The 16,274-nt window shown below is 36.0% G+C and overlaps 1 protein-coding gene, 2 non-coding genes and 1 pseudogene across 3 annotated transcripts in view; 2 read left to right on the plus strand and 2 right to left on the minus strand.

Annotated features, from left to right (window-relative positions):
* Positions 1 to 16,274, minus strand: part of TEX11 (testis expressed 11) — a 211,524-nt gene that overhangs the window by 21,494 nt on the left and 173,756 nt on the right. The window contains exons 26-28 of the mRNA XM_025276046.2: positions 12,133 to 12,282; positions 10,438 to 10,546; positions 9,365 to 9,485 (exon numbers count right to left, since the gene is read on the minus strand). Of these exons, the coding sequence (XP_025131831.2) occupies positions 9,365 to 9,485; positions 10,438 to 10,546; positions 12,133 to 12,282 (380 nt within the window). The remainder of the gene's footprint in view (positions 1 to 9,364; positions 9,486 to 10,437; positions 10,547 to 12,132; positions 12,283 to 16,274) is intronic.
* LOC102412206 lies at positions 6,776 to 7,890 on the minus strand (annotated as a pseudogene).
* Positions 10,972 to 11,051, plus strand: LOC112582414. The gene has a single exon (XR_003106952.1). It is a non-coding gene; the product is annotated as a small nucleolar RNA U2-19 (small nucleolar RNA).
* Positions 11,194 to 11,263, plus strand: LOC112582412. Its single transcript, XR_003106950.1, has one exon. It is a non-coding gene; the product is annotated as a small nucleolar RNA U2-30 (small nucleolar RNA).

The following is a 16,274-nucleotide window of genomic DNA, read 5'->3' on the forward strand; positions in this document are numbered from 1 at the left end:
CGACTTAGCGACTAAACCACGAAACCACCATAGACAATTAATTTACAACAAAGGAGCAAAGAATAGAGAAAGGACAGTCTTTTCAATAAGTGGCGTTGAGAATACTGGACAGCCACATGCAACCGAGTGAAACTATGATACCACCCTTATGGCAGAAAGTGAAGAGGAGCTAAAGAGCCTCTTGATGAAAGTGAAAGAGGAGAGTGAAAAGGTTGGCTTAAAGCTCAACATCCAGAAAACTAAGATCACGGCATTTGGTCCCATCACTTCATGGGAAGTAGATGGGGAAACAGTGGAAGCAGTGTCAGACTTTATTTTTGGGCTCCAAAATCACTGCAAATGGTGACTGCAGCCATGATATTAAAAGACGCTTACTCCTTGGAAGGAAAGTTATGACTAACCTAGATAGCATATTGAAAAGCAGAGACATTACTTTGCCAACAAAGGTCCATCTAGTCAAGGTCATGGTTTTTCCAGTAGTCATGTACTGATGTGAGAGTTGGACTGTGAAGAAAGCTGAGTGCTGAAGAATTGATGCTTTTGAACTGTGGTGTTGGAGAAGACTCTTGAGAGTCCCTTGGACTGCAAGGAGATCCTACCAGTCCATCCTCAAGGAGACCAGTCCTGGGTGTTCATTGGAAGGACTGATGCTGAAGCTGAAACTCCAATACTTTGGCTACCTCATGCCTGAAGAGTTGACTCGTTGGAAAAGACTCTGATGCTGGGAGGGATTGGGGGCAGAAGGAGAAGGGGATGACAGAGAATGAGATGGTTGGATGGCATCACCGACTCAATGGACATGAGTCTGAGTAAACTCCAGGAGTTGGTGAGGGAGGCCTGGCGTGTTGTGATTCATGGGGTCTCAAAGAGTCGGACACGACTGAGTGACTGAACTGAACTGAGACACTATCTTACACCATACACAAAAATGAACTCAAAATGGATTAAAGACTTGAATGTAAGACCTGAAACCATAAAAGTCCTAGAAGAAAGCATAGGCATTAAACTCACTGGTCTTAGTGATGTTTTTGTGGATCAGTCTCCAAAGACAAGGAAAACAAAAGACAAACAAATGGGACTACATCAACCTAAAAAGCTTCTTCACAGTAAAGGAAATCATCATCAAAACACAAAAGCAACCTACTGAATTGGGGAAGATATTTATAAATCATATACCTGATAAAGGGTTAATATCCAAACTATACAAACAACTCATACAACTCAAAAAAACCCCCAACAATTGATTTAAAAATGGGCAGAGGAAACGAAACAAAACAGAAAAATGGGCAGAGGACCTGAGTAGACATTTTTCTAAAGGATACAAACAGATGCCCAAGAGGCACAGGAAATGATGCTCAACATCATTATTAGAGAAGTGAAAGTCAAAATCACAATGAGATACTACCTCGTATCTATTAAAATGGCTGTTATCAAAAAGACAACAAGTGTTGGAGGGCACATGGAGAAAGGACAATCTTTGTGCACTGTTGGCTGGAATGTGCAGTTATTATAGAAAACAGTATGGAGATTATTTTAAAACTTTAGAATAGGTCTACCATGTTATCCAACTATTCCACTTTGGGAATTTATCCCAAGAATATGAAACAATAATTAAAAATGATATTAATATATGTACCCCATGTTTATTGCAGCATTTATTATTTTTTATGGCTGAGTAGCATTCCACATGTAGACACAATGTAATGCTATTCAGCCATAAAAAATAATACATCTTGCCATTTGTGATAATATGCATTGAGAATATTATGTTAAATGAGTCTTAAGGAAAAACTATGCTATGATTTCACTCATATGTAGAATCTAAAAAATAAAAACAAAACAAATTCATAGATATAGAGATTATACTGGTGGTTACCAGAGGGGAAGAGCACTGGGAATTGGGCAAAAGGAGTCAAGGAAGCCAATTGTATGGTGATAAATGGTAACTATGCTTTTTGGGGTAAATACTTTGTAGTATATGCCAATGTTGAATTATAATGTTGTATACCTGAAACTTTTAATAAAAAAGGGAACATTAAAAAAGAGAGATTGGCAAAGTAGATGAAAGAAACATGTTGTTTATATGCTATCTACAAAAAATTTACTTCGAATAGGAAGGTTGAAAGTAAAAGGATGGAAATAGGTATATTATGTAAACATTAATCAAAGGATAGAAAGAGCTGCAATATTAATATTAGTCATTATAGATTTCAGAGAAAAGAAAATTACTCATGATATAGAGGGACATTATACAATGATAAAAGGTGAAATCCACAAAGAAGACATAGCACTCATAAATGTGTATGAATCCAATAACAGAGTCACAAAATACATGAAGCAAAAACCAGTAAGCATGAGAAGAGCTAGGCAACTTCACACTTTAAGTCGAATATTTCAACATGTCTACTCAACAAATAATAGAACAATTAGCCAGAAAATAAGGAAACATATACAAGAACTTGGTGACACCATTAACCAGAGAGATCTAATCAACATTTATAGAATACTCTTCCCAACAACAGCAGAATACACATTCTTTTCAAGTGCCCATGGAACATTTGGTAAGTTAGATCATATCCAGGGCCATAAAAAAATCTCAAAAATTTTAAATAACTGAAATTGTACAAGTTGTGTTCTCTGACCACAGTGGAACAAAACTAGAATTTAATAACAGAAAGATAATAGGAAAATCTGTAAACACTTAGAAACTAAACAATACATTTCAAAGTAATCTATGGATTAAAGAGGAAGTCTCAAGGGAAATTAAAAAAATACACTGAGGTAAATGAAAATGAAAATACAACATAGCAAAATTTGTGGGCTACAGCTAAAGTAGTACAGTGAGGGAAATTTACAGCACTAAAAGCATACATTAGAAAAGAAGAAAAATCTCAAATTAATTTATGTTCCCATCTCAAGAAGCTAGAAAAGAAGAGCAAACTAAATGCAAAGCAAGTAGAAGGAAATAAATAATAAAGATAAGAGCATAAATTAATGACACTGAAAACACAAAGTAGAGAAAAATCACTGGAGGAGATGGTTCTTTGAAAAGGTGAATAAAATTTACTAACTCTAGGCAAGAATGACAGAGAAAAAAGGGAAGATTTAAATTATAAACATCAGAAACAAAACAGTAGATACCACTACAGACACTGCACGCATCAAAATAATAATAAAGGAATAATAATGCAAAGAAGTCTATACACCTAAATTTGACAACTTAGAAGAAACAGGTCACTTCACTGAAAAATATAAACTACCACAAATCATCCAATATAAAATAGATAATGTGAACAACTCTATAATTATTAAGGAAATGGAATTTGTAGTTTTAAAACTCTTGGAAAGAATCTCTAGCTAAACTGCAGAGTTCTACCAAACATTTAGAAAAGACTGACATAGATTCTACACAATCTTTTCCAAAAATATTAAATTTTATGAATCTAGTATTACTCTGATATCAAAACCAAAGACTGTACAGGTAAAAACTACCAAACAACATCCCTCATGAATATAGGAAAAAAACTTAACAATATGCTGGCAAACAGAATTTAGTAATATATAAAAAGAATTTACACTATGACCATGTGGGGTTTATTCCAACAATGCAAGGCTGGTTTAATATTTGAAATCAGTCAATATAACCCCTCATATTAACAGTTTAAAGAAGAAAAATCACATGCTCATATCAATTGGTACATGAAAAGCATGTGACAAAATTCTATACTCATTCATGAAACTCAGAAAAAAGGAATAAGGGAGAACTTTCTTAACTTGATCAAGAGCCTCTACAAAAATCCTATGGCTAACATTATACTTAATGATGAATATCCACTTTCATCACTCTTACTAACATGGTGCTGAAGGTTCTAGTCTGTGCAATAAGGCAAGAAAGGGAAAGAGAAGGCATATTGATCGGAAAGTACGAAATAAAACCATCCCTATCTGAAGATTAGATGGTTGTTTACACAGAAAATCCTAAAGAATCTTCAAATCAATTGTATTTCTTCATACTAGAAATTAACACATGGACACCATTTACAATCACTCAAAAAACAAAAAAACAAAACAAAAAACACAACCCCCACAACACTTAGATGTAAACCTAACAACACATATATGGGATTTGTATGTTGAAAATTATATAATGCTGATGAAAGAAATAAAGAATCTAAATAAATGAAGAGACATATCCTGTTCATGGGTTGGAAGATTCAATATAATAAAGGCATCAACTCTTTTTAAAAACTGACATATAATTTAAGATGTCAATTCTTGATATATAGTGTACCAGGTTGGATGTAGCTCCCCCTCCAAATTCATATCCTTCCTTGTACCTCCATCATATGACCATATTTGGAAATAGGGTCACTACAGATGTAATTAAGTTGAGATCATACTGAAGTAGAGTGAACTCTTAATCCAGTAATGGATGTGCACTTATGAGAAAAAGGAAAGACAGACAGATGGGGAGAATGCCATGTGGTGACAGAGACTGGAGTGATAAATCTATAAGCCAAGGAATGCCAAGGTTTGACAGCAACCACCAAAAGACAGGAAGAAGCAAAGAAGGATCCTCCCCATAGAGCCTATGGAGAGAGTACACCCTGCTAACACCTTGATTTTCAGATTTCTAGCCTCCAGAACTGTGAGAGAATAAATTTCTCCTATTCTAAGTTACCCAGTTTGTGGCAATTTGTTATAGCAGTCCTAGGAATCAAATACAGTTTAATGCAATTCCTATCAAAATCCCAGGAGGAATTTTTGTAGATTTAGAGACGATTACTCTAAAATGAATACAGAAAGTCAATGGAACTAGACAGCTTATAACAATTACGCAATAGAACAATAAAGTTGGTGCAATCACTCTACTTGCTTTAAAGACATTATAGTAATCAGGACTGTATGGTACTGGCAGAAGGATTAACACATAGAGAAAATGAAGAACCCAGTAATAGACTCACATAGGTATATCCAACCGATTTTTGTCAAAAGTACAAAAGCAATGGAGGAAAGACAGCCTTGTCAACAAATGGTGCTAGGACAACTGGATATCATAGGCAAAAATGAACCTCAACCTAAATCTCACAACTCACACAAAAATTAACTTGAAATGTATTATGAACTTAAATGTAAAACATAAAGCTTAAAAAAAGAGGAGAAAATCTTTAGGATATAGGGCTAGGCACAAAGTATACTAAATACCAACTTGAACTGAAATTCCTAGCAAGAGCAAATAAATAAGACGTGTTCTGGTGCAAAGAGTTGTGAAATTGAGGTCAGACAGTTCTAATTCTTTCATTCACTAGTTGTACAAACTTAGGCAAATTGGTAACTTGACATTTTTGAATCTTAAAAATTCTCTCATTTGTAAATCAAGGATAATACGTATTGCCTGCTTCATAGAATTACTGAGGGTGGGGTGGTCAAATGAAATAATGGATGTAAGAATGCACTGTAAAATGTAAAGCACGATACTGTGGGCCTGAGGTTTTATGTTTGTGCAACAGCCATTTTGCCACTGTATGGACATACTTGATAAAGGTTATCTGCTTAATAAATAATGAATGAGTGACTGGTCATCAGAAAAGTCAAACAAGGGCAAATTTTTTTCCCAAGCATTTAAAACAAAAGGGATGCACACCACATTCAATCAAACAGTAAAAACCAACATATACTATATAAGGAGATAGAGGGTTATTAAATACCTGCATAAAAAGCTAACTATTCCATCATGTTTCAGAGAATTAACAATTATGGTGGGAGACTGGTCAAAAAAATACAAAAATATTAACCTAACAGGCAATTCAAGAGTCAGAGAGATGGAACAGTAATACATTAGACAGAATAAAAGTGGCAAAAACAAAATGCTCAGAGCAGTTCTGACCTTACATAGAGACTATGGAAATTGATCAATTTGAATTTATAGTACAATTTAATTTTAGTTTGTATTCGTTACTATGGCAAACACATCTGAAGGTCCAGATGAGGCTCATGGCTTAGAAATTAAATTATTTCTTCTTCCAAAAGGAAGTTAAGATGAGGGGAAAAAAAAGATGTATGTATCTCCAAAATGTTCAATGCTGAAGTTTTTTTTTAAACTTAAATTCACACTGGCCGTAATTACATAGTTCCAAAATTCTGGGTTTCTGTAAGACGATGCTAGTTTGTACCAGGTTGTCACCCTGCTATATTATTCCACCATCTGTTGTGGTTTGCAGACATTTGTATATGAAGAAGCAGTTGGGCAAGTCAGGATCCTTGGATATTAACATGGACTCAAATAATGACTTTTTGTGTGACTTTAAGCAGGCCATTTAACCTTCTTAATATTTTATAGCTCCCTTACAATACCAATACTACCTTACATGTATATGAGCTGCTAAAGTTCACAACACATATTATTATTTCAGTTGATCCTTAGAACCTCAGTGTAGGAGTAAGAGAAAGTATTATTTCCATTTTACATGAGAAAACTAAAGTCAAACAGCAGAGGAAGAATAACCTTGTGCAAAAACAAACAAATAAGAAACCATTTAGACCCTTACCTCATACACCATAAACAAAAATTAACTCAAAATGAATCACAGACCAACATGTACGAAATAAGGGTATAAAAGCTACAAGAAAAAAATAGAAGAAAATCTTTGTAATTTTGGAATAGGCAAAGACTTCTTATCATGACTAAAAACATGACCCATAGAAGAAAAGATGACAAATTGGGCTTCATCAAAATTCAGAACATTTGCCTTTTTTTTTTTTTTTTCTTTTTCAGAGCTTCAGAAAAGTCCTTTATTCCTATTAGAAATACTTTGGGATACAGAAGTACTTTGGGATATATGGAAGTATAGGACAGAAAAGGGAACAAAACCAGTAACATTAAAACACAATGCCTTCCCGCTCTCCTACTTCCCAACACACTGTAAGCTAGAGTGATCAGCACAATGGCTGGGGAGGGGCGTGAGGCGTCTACACTGAAGGCGAGTTGTTTTCACAGCTCTGCAGCCTCTTGGTGCCGTGCAACAACTTGCAGGGCAGAATCCGGACAACATCATTCTGTTTATACCTTTCTATGCACACTGCACAATGATCAAAGTCTGGGTCTGTTTCCTTATCACCCTTTTTCACTGTTCTGGCTGTCAATTTGCTGATGGCTTTCTTGGCTGCATCTCCAAGACGACGCTGGTTCCTATCCCGGGCATTTGTATACCTGATCTTCTGAATGAAGTAGAATATAAGCCAGGCTGAAGAAATAATCATCAAAACAATAAAGGATATTGACATGAAGACTAGAGAACCACGGCTGAAGTTCTTTGGCGGCATTCAAGTTCCAACAGCTATTGTCATTTGTACAGAGATGTTTTTCTCCAGATAACTCAAAATATCTTTACCCCTCAATTCTGTAATCATGACAGCAATAATATCTCCAGTGCCTGGATGAGTCATGGTGACTGGCTCCTCTTTGGATTTATTATTGTAGATGACTACAGCAACTGCATTGTGGAAAGCAGCCTGTGATATTTTCTCTTTAAAGGTGCAATTTCCCCTCTGCAGCAAGGCAATCCACTGTTTGATGTTAGGAGGGACAAAGAACCGTGTTTGAGGATCACAGCCCAGATGATCAGCAACTCCATGGATAGGCAGTGGCGCCAGAACCTGGCCGCGGACCTCGGCCTTGGGCGAGTCGAGTCCGTAGCGCCCGCGGTCTATGCGGAATATAAGCGGGGCGCGGCGGCCGGGCTCCTGCACCGTCACGTTGATGAGCGCAGTGTAGTACTCCTGGCTCGCGTTGTCTGCCCGCGCCGGCCACAGGCTGCAGGTCAGCAAAGCGAACGCGGCGAGCCGGGCCGGGCCCGACCGCGCCGCGCCGCTCATCGTCGCGCCGCGCCGCTCATCGTCCCTCCGGCCGCCGCCGCTCGCGGACCGGGCTCCCGGGCCGGCCAGAACATTTGCTTTTTAAATAATGCCACTAAAAAATGAAAAGACAAGCCAGAGACTGGGAGATAATACTTACAAATAGCATATTTGATAAAGGATTTGTATCTAGAATAAAGAACTCTTAAAACTCACTGAGAATCCAATTTTTAAAATGGGAAAATAATTGAATAGGTATCTTTCCAAAGAACAAACGGTCAATAAGCACATGAAAAAAAGATCAACAGTGTTAGCTACCTAGGAAGTTCAAATAAAAACCACAATGCGCTACCATTACATACCCATTAGGATGGCTATAATAAAAGAATATGGACAATAAGAAGTGCTGATGAGGATGTAAAGAAATTAGAACTCTCATACACTGCTGGTAGGAACATAAAATTGATCAACAACTTTGGGAAACAGATTGCAATTCCTCAAAAATTTAAATACAGAGCATTACCATATAACCCATTAATTCACATGCTCTAGAGAATTGAAAACCCTTGAAAACAAAGACTTATCCACAAATGTTCATAGTAGCATTATTTATGATAGCCATAAAGTGGAAACAAATAAAGTATTTATCAACTAGTGAACAAAATGTGGCATACTGATTCAACAGAATAGTATTCTATTTATTCAGCAATAAAAAGGCCATTCCTTTACATTACTGATACATGCTACAGCATGGGTGAACCTCAAAAACAGTAAGCTAAATTGAAAGAAGCCAGACACAAGAGGTCACAAGTATGATTTCATTTATATGAAGTATCTAGAAAGAGAAAATCTATAGAGATAAAAAGTAGATCAGTGGTTCACTGGATCTGAAAATGGAAGCAGGGATTAACTGCAAACAGGCAATGGGAAACTTCTGTGGGTAATGGAAATACTCCTAAAACTGGAGTATGGTGACAGCTGCATAACCATAAATTTACTAAAACTCACGGAATTATACACAAACAATGAGTGAATTTTATGGTATGTAAATTACATCTTAATAAAGCTAATTTGAAAATTACTGAATTAAACCTGCACTGAAGAGAAAATCAGCAGAGGAGGGACTAAAATATAGGTCGTCTTCAGTGTTCCTTCCACTCTGTTACCTAGCTCAGAAGTGGCAGGAGTAACAACAAACTTTTCCAAGGAGTTAGTACGATCACAAGGAAATAACAATTCTACCAGATTTGAAAATACAAAATAATTAAAAATGCCAGATGGTACACTTTGACCTATTCCATAGTACACTTGTATTAGAAATTTTCTACTTTTAACTATTAATATTTACATTTCACAAACCCAGGGAAATTTTATAGTGTGTAACCACATTTTAAAATGAATTTATTCATCATAAAACTCATATCAAAAAGCATTATTCTATGTAATTTCTAACACACAAGAAAACTCAGTTCTTTAAAATTAGCTTAAAGTTTAATATTGTTTGACTTACGGTTTGGCTAATAAAGATCAGAGCATCTTCAAAATTGCCCCAAATTTCTTCCATGGGACAGAGTTCTGTATTTGGCACCCCATCTGGCACTAAGAGGTCAACCAAGCTGTGCATACATTGGCTGAAAATCAAAAAGAGAAAACTCATCCCATAAGGAAAGAAATCATTGACTTCATGGCTGAGACAAGTAAAATCTGGACCTCATCCCAGACTAAGAGCTTCAAAACACGTCTGTTCTTCCTTCAATTTTATCTGGCCTTCAAGCTCAACGACAGATTTTTGAAGATATAAAAGGGGCTGACCAATCCTTCATTTTATTATGCCTATGGCTGTCTTTCACTTTTTTTTTAGTTTCCTGAACTAAGGAGTTGTGTCTGTTTACTATATTTTATGAGCTGGTTTAATCTACATGCACTTTAAAGCATTTCATTACATTCTCAAATGGGGAAAGGGAATTGGATTTAAACTGGGAATAATTCCAGGAGAACTGTCTCTCATGTCTCAGAAAAGAAAGACTGTTATGAAGTTTTCCAGAGAAAAATCACACAATATCTATTTTCCCCGCATGTCTGGGAATAGAGAACATAAAATCTCCAATAAATATTATTTTATATTATGTACAGCACTTATTGGTCCTTAAAAGAAAGGTGCTTAGAAAAAAATATGAGGCAAATGTGCCAAAATGTTAGTATCTGTTAAATTTGAGCAGTGGATACATTGGTGCTTGTTATATTAATCTTTGTACTTTTCTGTACAATTGGCATATTTAGTACTAAAAGAAAGGTACCAACACTTAATCAATAATTTGATTATATATAAAGACTCACAAAAGTAACTTTCTCCTTCTTTTTCTCCTTTGGGACAACCAGATTCCTTCACCTTGCCTCAGTCTGTAACACAAGTCTAAATGTGGAGCTGTTCTGTGGGCTGAGGACTTCTTAGTCCAGGAGTTACAAGAGTACCCCAATCATCTTTTGCACCAGTTGAGTATGATTGATAACAAATGGGACACTAATTATAGCACTTTTGGCTATCAAAAAGCTAGGATTCTGTGTTGAATTATATTTACCAACCTGTATCTCAAAACATCAATTGATTCCTTCCTTTTGTAGAAAAACAAAGCCTTTTTCAAGGCCTTCAGAGCAATAGAAGGATAGTATGCAGGCATTTCCATTGCTATTGCTATAAGAAGATAAGCAAAAAGATTGTGAACATCATAATCTCATCCACTGAGTTTTCATCCTAGGTTACAACTTGTTTTCTCTAATGAAACTGACCGGAAACAAATACAAAAACAAACACGAAACTCCAAAAATGAATTTCATAATATGATGATTCCGTGGTGGCTTTCAGAGATAGTTTCTACTTTCTGGGCAGAGTAACATGGTAGGATCACTAGGTTATATATGTGTTTTTTTTCCCCCCAGTAAACATCAACAGAGAACCTACTGTTTCTGTGACTCAGCACACAGTCATATAGGCGAAATAATAATCTTATGAACCAAAGTGAAGGAGGGGCACATGAAGAAAAAACAGGAAGCAGATCAGTAAAAAGGTACTAATCAAAAACACATTTATATTCTCCACGATCTGCTTTTACTGAAGTGGATCAATAATGAAAGTAGTCAAATCTGAACATCAGAAAACCTCTTAGTTTACCAGATGCATGGTCTTTATAGTTCCAAAAAGCAAAAGAAAAATGTTTTTAAAACATTAAGGTGTGCATGTGTGTGTGCGTCTGTAAAGGTGACAGTGGATAATTGAGAACTTACTGGTGGGTGAATGAGAGTGGACTGAGGGTGTGTATATATGAAATGCTGATCAGTTCTGAGCAATGATGAAAATGTTTTACTATAGACCTTTATAACTATGAAAATTTCTACACTTGATCTGAGCTCAGAATTAATTAAAAAAAAAAAAAAACCTAGATTTTTACTACAATATACTGTTTCTATCTAATATTAAAAACAGGAAACCCTTGGCGTAAGAGTACATATCAAAGATAAAACTCTCAAAACTTCTAGATGCATTCACCAGGCTTCTAGAATTGGAGTTCCATTATACAAGGAGCAGTGGTCACCATCACATGGCTATAAGGTATATACCACCAGCTCCATGCTCCTAGAAATTCTGTCTTGGCAAGACAAGGAAAGGCAAATGTGACTCTTGTACATTTGGGGCTATCCAATACCTTTATTGAGGAGGGTGAAAGATATAAAGGGAAGATAATTAGGCCATGTCTTGCAGTATATCCCCACAGAGGCTGAGTCCCCAAATACCACTTATAGCCCAACGAAAAATTTGAGGTTGGCAATTATGTTACAAATATCACCAATATTTCTCTGTACACTTTAATAAATAAGATTATATCACCTTTGATTAGTGAAGCAGCTGATTATCTATTTCTAGCTAGCTGAGCAAAACTTTCTTAAGTTTGAGCTACTATCCCTATTGTGTAGTTACATTATTTGATTTTGCACAAAATAAATATAAGTACCTATTATGAGCAATGCACATGGTTAGGGTTTATAAGTACAACAAATGTAAGTAATTATTACTCATGATTCTAAGGAGCTTATAATTTCATATAAAGAATAAGATAAACACACAAATGATTGTAATACAGAATAGTTCAAGAATGCTATTAGAGAAGGAGAACAAAGTTCTGTGGGGGAACACTGCTTCCCACCTGGATGAAAGAGAGAAGAGAAAGAAAGAAAAATGATTTAAATGGGTACCAGCCTTCCAAAAACAAATTTAGCTCTTACCTGCAATTGTTTCAAATGCTTTACTTTCCAAATTAGGTAGTTCCCACACTGGTTCCAGGAAGTGGTCCAGTAATGGGTCATTCAGTTTGGCTCTCACTTCAAACTCATACAGAATAAGCAATGTCTCGCATGGATCTCTCGAGAAGTCCCCTAAGAAAGAGGCAAAAATGCAACATTCTCTGTGATTACATTTCATTATTCTCTGCTATTCTACTCTCTTCTGGGGAGATTTTCCTATTGAGGAAAATTAATTCTACTTACAATTTGAGGTTATCTCAGCTCCTTTAGATACATCTTTTACATTTGTAAATCTATAAACTTACCAATACTTTCACACCCTGAAATGCATTCACTGAAGTTGTCTACATTTCCTGAAATTATTGCCATGATATTTCTAAATAGCCTGGAAAACTCCTGCTGCTATCTAATTCAAATATAATGTTTGCCTGCCTTACTTTAATGACTGAGTTAACCAGAAGGTCCAGTGAAATATAAAACAACTGTAGTTTTATTTTCAACTAAGTAAGGGAAAGTTTCCAAACTGTTTCACTTAGTCAGTCAGTAATATTTATTTCTTGGTTATTACCATGGGCAGAATCTTGTATCAGGTGGCATATATCATACTATGTAAGTTGGTTTCCAATCACCCTTATTAGACTGAACATTTTCAAAAGTTTTGAGGTATAGCATATATACAATAAACAAGTATATTAATCTTAAAAGTGTGAATTTTAAATCTTAAAACAGTGAATTTTTATGTCTGTTAAAACCCATATAACCACTACCCAAATCATGATCAAGAACACTTCCAACACTCGTGCTCCTTTCCAGTTAATACCACCTTGCAGAGTTAACAACTATTTTGACTTCTATCACTACCGATTGTTATTTTTATTATTGAACATCAGTGACAGCATGTAGAACTATAACCATCTTTTGAATATTGACCTGTATCCTGTGACTTGCTTAATTCATTTACTAGTTCCTGGAACTCTTTTGGTAGATTCTTTAGACTTTCTATAAAGAGAATTATGTGTCTTCTGCAAATACATGTAGTTTTATTTGATCTTTTTCACTCTACACATCTTTTCTCACTCTTTTGCTTGCCTTATTGCGTTGGTTAGAACCACCAGGATGATGATGACCAGGAGTAGTGAGACTAGATATTCTTGACTTGTTTACGTCCTTCAGTTCAGTCGCTCAGTCGTGTCCGACTCTTTGCGACCCCATGAATCGCAGCACGCCAGGCCTCCCTGTCCATCACCAACTCCCGGAGTTCACTCAGACTCACGTCCATCAAGTCAGTGATGCCATCCAGCCATCTCATCCTCTGTCATCCCCTTCTCCTCCTGCCCCCAATCCCTCCCAGCATCAGAGTCTTTTCCAATGACTCAACTCTTCACATGAGGTGGCCAAAGTACTGGAGTTTCAGCTTTAGCACCATTCCTTCCAAAGAAATCCCAGGGCTGATCTCCTTCAGAATGGACTGGTTGGATCTCCTTGCAGTCCAAGGGACTCTCAAGAGTCTTCTCCAACACCACAGTTCAAAAGCATCAATTCTTCGGCGCTCAGCTTTCTTCACAGTCCAACTCTCACATCCATACATGACCACAGGAAAAACCATCGCCTTGACTAGATGGACCTTTGTTGGCAAAGTAATGTCTCTGCTTTTCAATATGCTATCTAGGTTGGTCATAACTTTCCTTCCAAGGAGTAAGCGTCTTTTAATTTCATGGTTGCAGCCACCATCTGCAGTGATTTTGGAGCCCCAAAAAATAAAGTCTGACACTGCTTCCACTGTTCCCCCATCTACTTCCCATGAAGTGATGGGACTGGATGCCATGATCTTCATTTTCTGAATGTTGAATTTCTGAACATTTTCTGAATGTTTACGTCATTAGAGGGAAAGTATTCAGTCTTTCATCATTAAAATGACATTAGCTGTAGGTTTTATTTTTTATGGATGGCTTTTATCAGGTTAAGGAACTTCCCTACTATTCCTGTTTAGTTGAGAGTTTCTAAAATAAATGGATATTGAATCTTGTCACTTAATCTGTTGATATGGTGAATTAACTGAGTTTATAATGTTGAAACCAGGACAAATCTCACTTGGTTAAAATCTGTTAGACTTTAAACTATGAATTCAATGGGTTATCTGTTTCTTCTTGTGGGAGTTTTGGTAGTTTGACTTTCAAAGGAATTTGTGAGTCTCATCTAACCCTTCAAATTAATGGGCATAAATCTGTTCAGAATATCCCCTTGTTATCTTTTTGTAATGTCTGTAGGATCTGCAGTGATGTCTACACTATCATTCTTGGCATTGTTAATTTGTGTCTTGATCTGCCTGGTTAGAGGTTTCTCAATTGCATTGACAAACAGCAACAACAAAACAGCTTTTGTTTTCATCAATTTTATCAATTGTTTCCTGTTTTAAATCTTATTGACGTCTGCTTATATTATTCCTTTCGTTCTGCTTAATTTGGTTCAATTTGATCATTTTTCCCTGGTTTTTTAAGGTGAAGGCTTAGACTATTTAAGATCTTTTTCTAATTGAGGCATTTAATTTTACAAAATTTTGTCTAAACACTACTTTAGCTGTACCTCCAAATTTTTATATGCTGTGCTTTCATTTACTTCCTTTCAAACTATTTCTAACTTCCCCTATGAATTTCTCTTTGATCCATTTGATTATTTAAAAGTACATTAAAAAAAACCTGAAGAAACAGAATCACAGACTTAGAGAATAAACTTATGATTGCCAGGGGTAAGGATGGGGGGAAGGGATAGGGGGTTTGTAATGGCCAGGTACACACTGTTATTTATTATGTGAGTGAAGTAAGTAAGAAAAAGAAAGACAAATATCATATAGTAATGTATACACATGGAATCTAGAAAGATGGTACTGATGAACCTATCATCAAGGTAGCAATGGAGACACAGACAGAGAGAACAGATTTGTGGATACGGGGGTGAGGTGGGGAAATGGAATGAATTGAGAGAGTAGCATTAAAAATATATATTATCATATGTAAAGTTAGATAGCCACTGGAAATTTACTGTATGATGCAGGGAGCTCAAATCAGGTGCTCTGTAATAACCTAGAGGGGTGGGACGGAGACTTAAGTGGGAGGGGACATATGGATACTTATGGCTGATTCATATTGATGTTTGGCAGAAACCAACACAATACTGTAAAGCAATTATCCTCCAATTAAAATTAAATAATTTTTTTAAAAAGAAAAAACTGAAAAAATAAAATGGATAACCAACAAGGACCTACTGTATAGCACAGGGAACTCTGCTCAATGTTATGTAGAAGCCTGGATGGAAGAGAGTTTGGGGGAGAATGGAGATATATATATATATATATATATATATATATATACATGGCTAAGTCCCTTTGCTACCCACCTGAAACTATCACAACACTGTTAATTGGCTATATTCCAATACAAAATAAAAAGTTTAATAAAAAAGATATAAAAGTGAAGCATAGTTGCTTTACAATATTGTTAGTTTTAGGTGTACAACACAGTGATTCAATATTTTTACAGGTTACATTCAATTTTAAGTTATTACAAAACAATGGCTATATTTCACTGTGCTGTACAATATATCTTTGCTGCTTGTTTTATTATTATTATTTTTACTTTACAATATTGTATTGGTTTTGCCTTACATCAACATGCATCCACCAGTAGTTTGTACATGTTAATTCCATACTCCTGTATTGCCCCCTCCCCCTTCACTTTCCCTATGGGTAACCATTAGTTTGTTCTCTATATCTGTGAATCCATTTCTGTTGTTATGTACATTGGTTTGTTTACTTTTTTTAAATTCCACATATAAGGGATAACATAGAGTATTTGTCTTCTTCTGTCTGACTTATTTCACTAGTGTAATATTCTCTAGGTCCATCCACGTTACAAATGCAGATTTCATTCTTTTTAATGGCTGAATAGTATTCCATTGTGGGCTCAGTGGTGAAGAATCCACCTGCCAATGCAGGAGACATAGGTTTGATCCCTGGTTTGGGAAGATCCCCTGAAGAGGGAAATGGCAACCCACTCCAGTATTCTTGCCTGGGAAATCCAATGGACAGAGGAGCCTGGCGGGCTATAGTCCATGGGGGTCACAAAAGA

Source organism: Bubalus bubalis, chromosome X (genome assembly GCF_019923935.1).
Source record: "Bubalus bubalis isolate 160015118507 breed Murrah chromosome X, NDDB_SH_1, whole genome shotgun sequence".
In the NCBI taxonomy this organism is placed as follows: domain Eukaryota; kingdom Metazoa; phylum Chordata; class Mammalia; order Artiodactyla; family Bovidae; genus Bubalus; species Bubalus bubalis.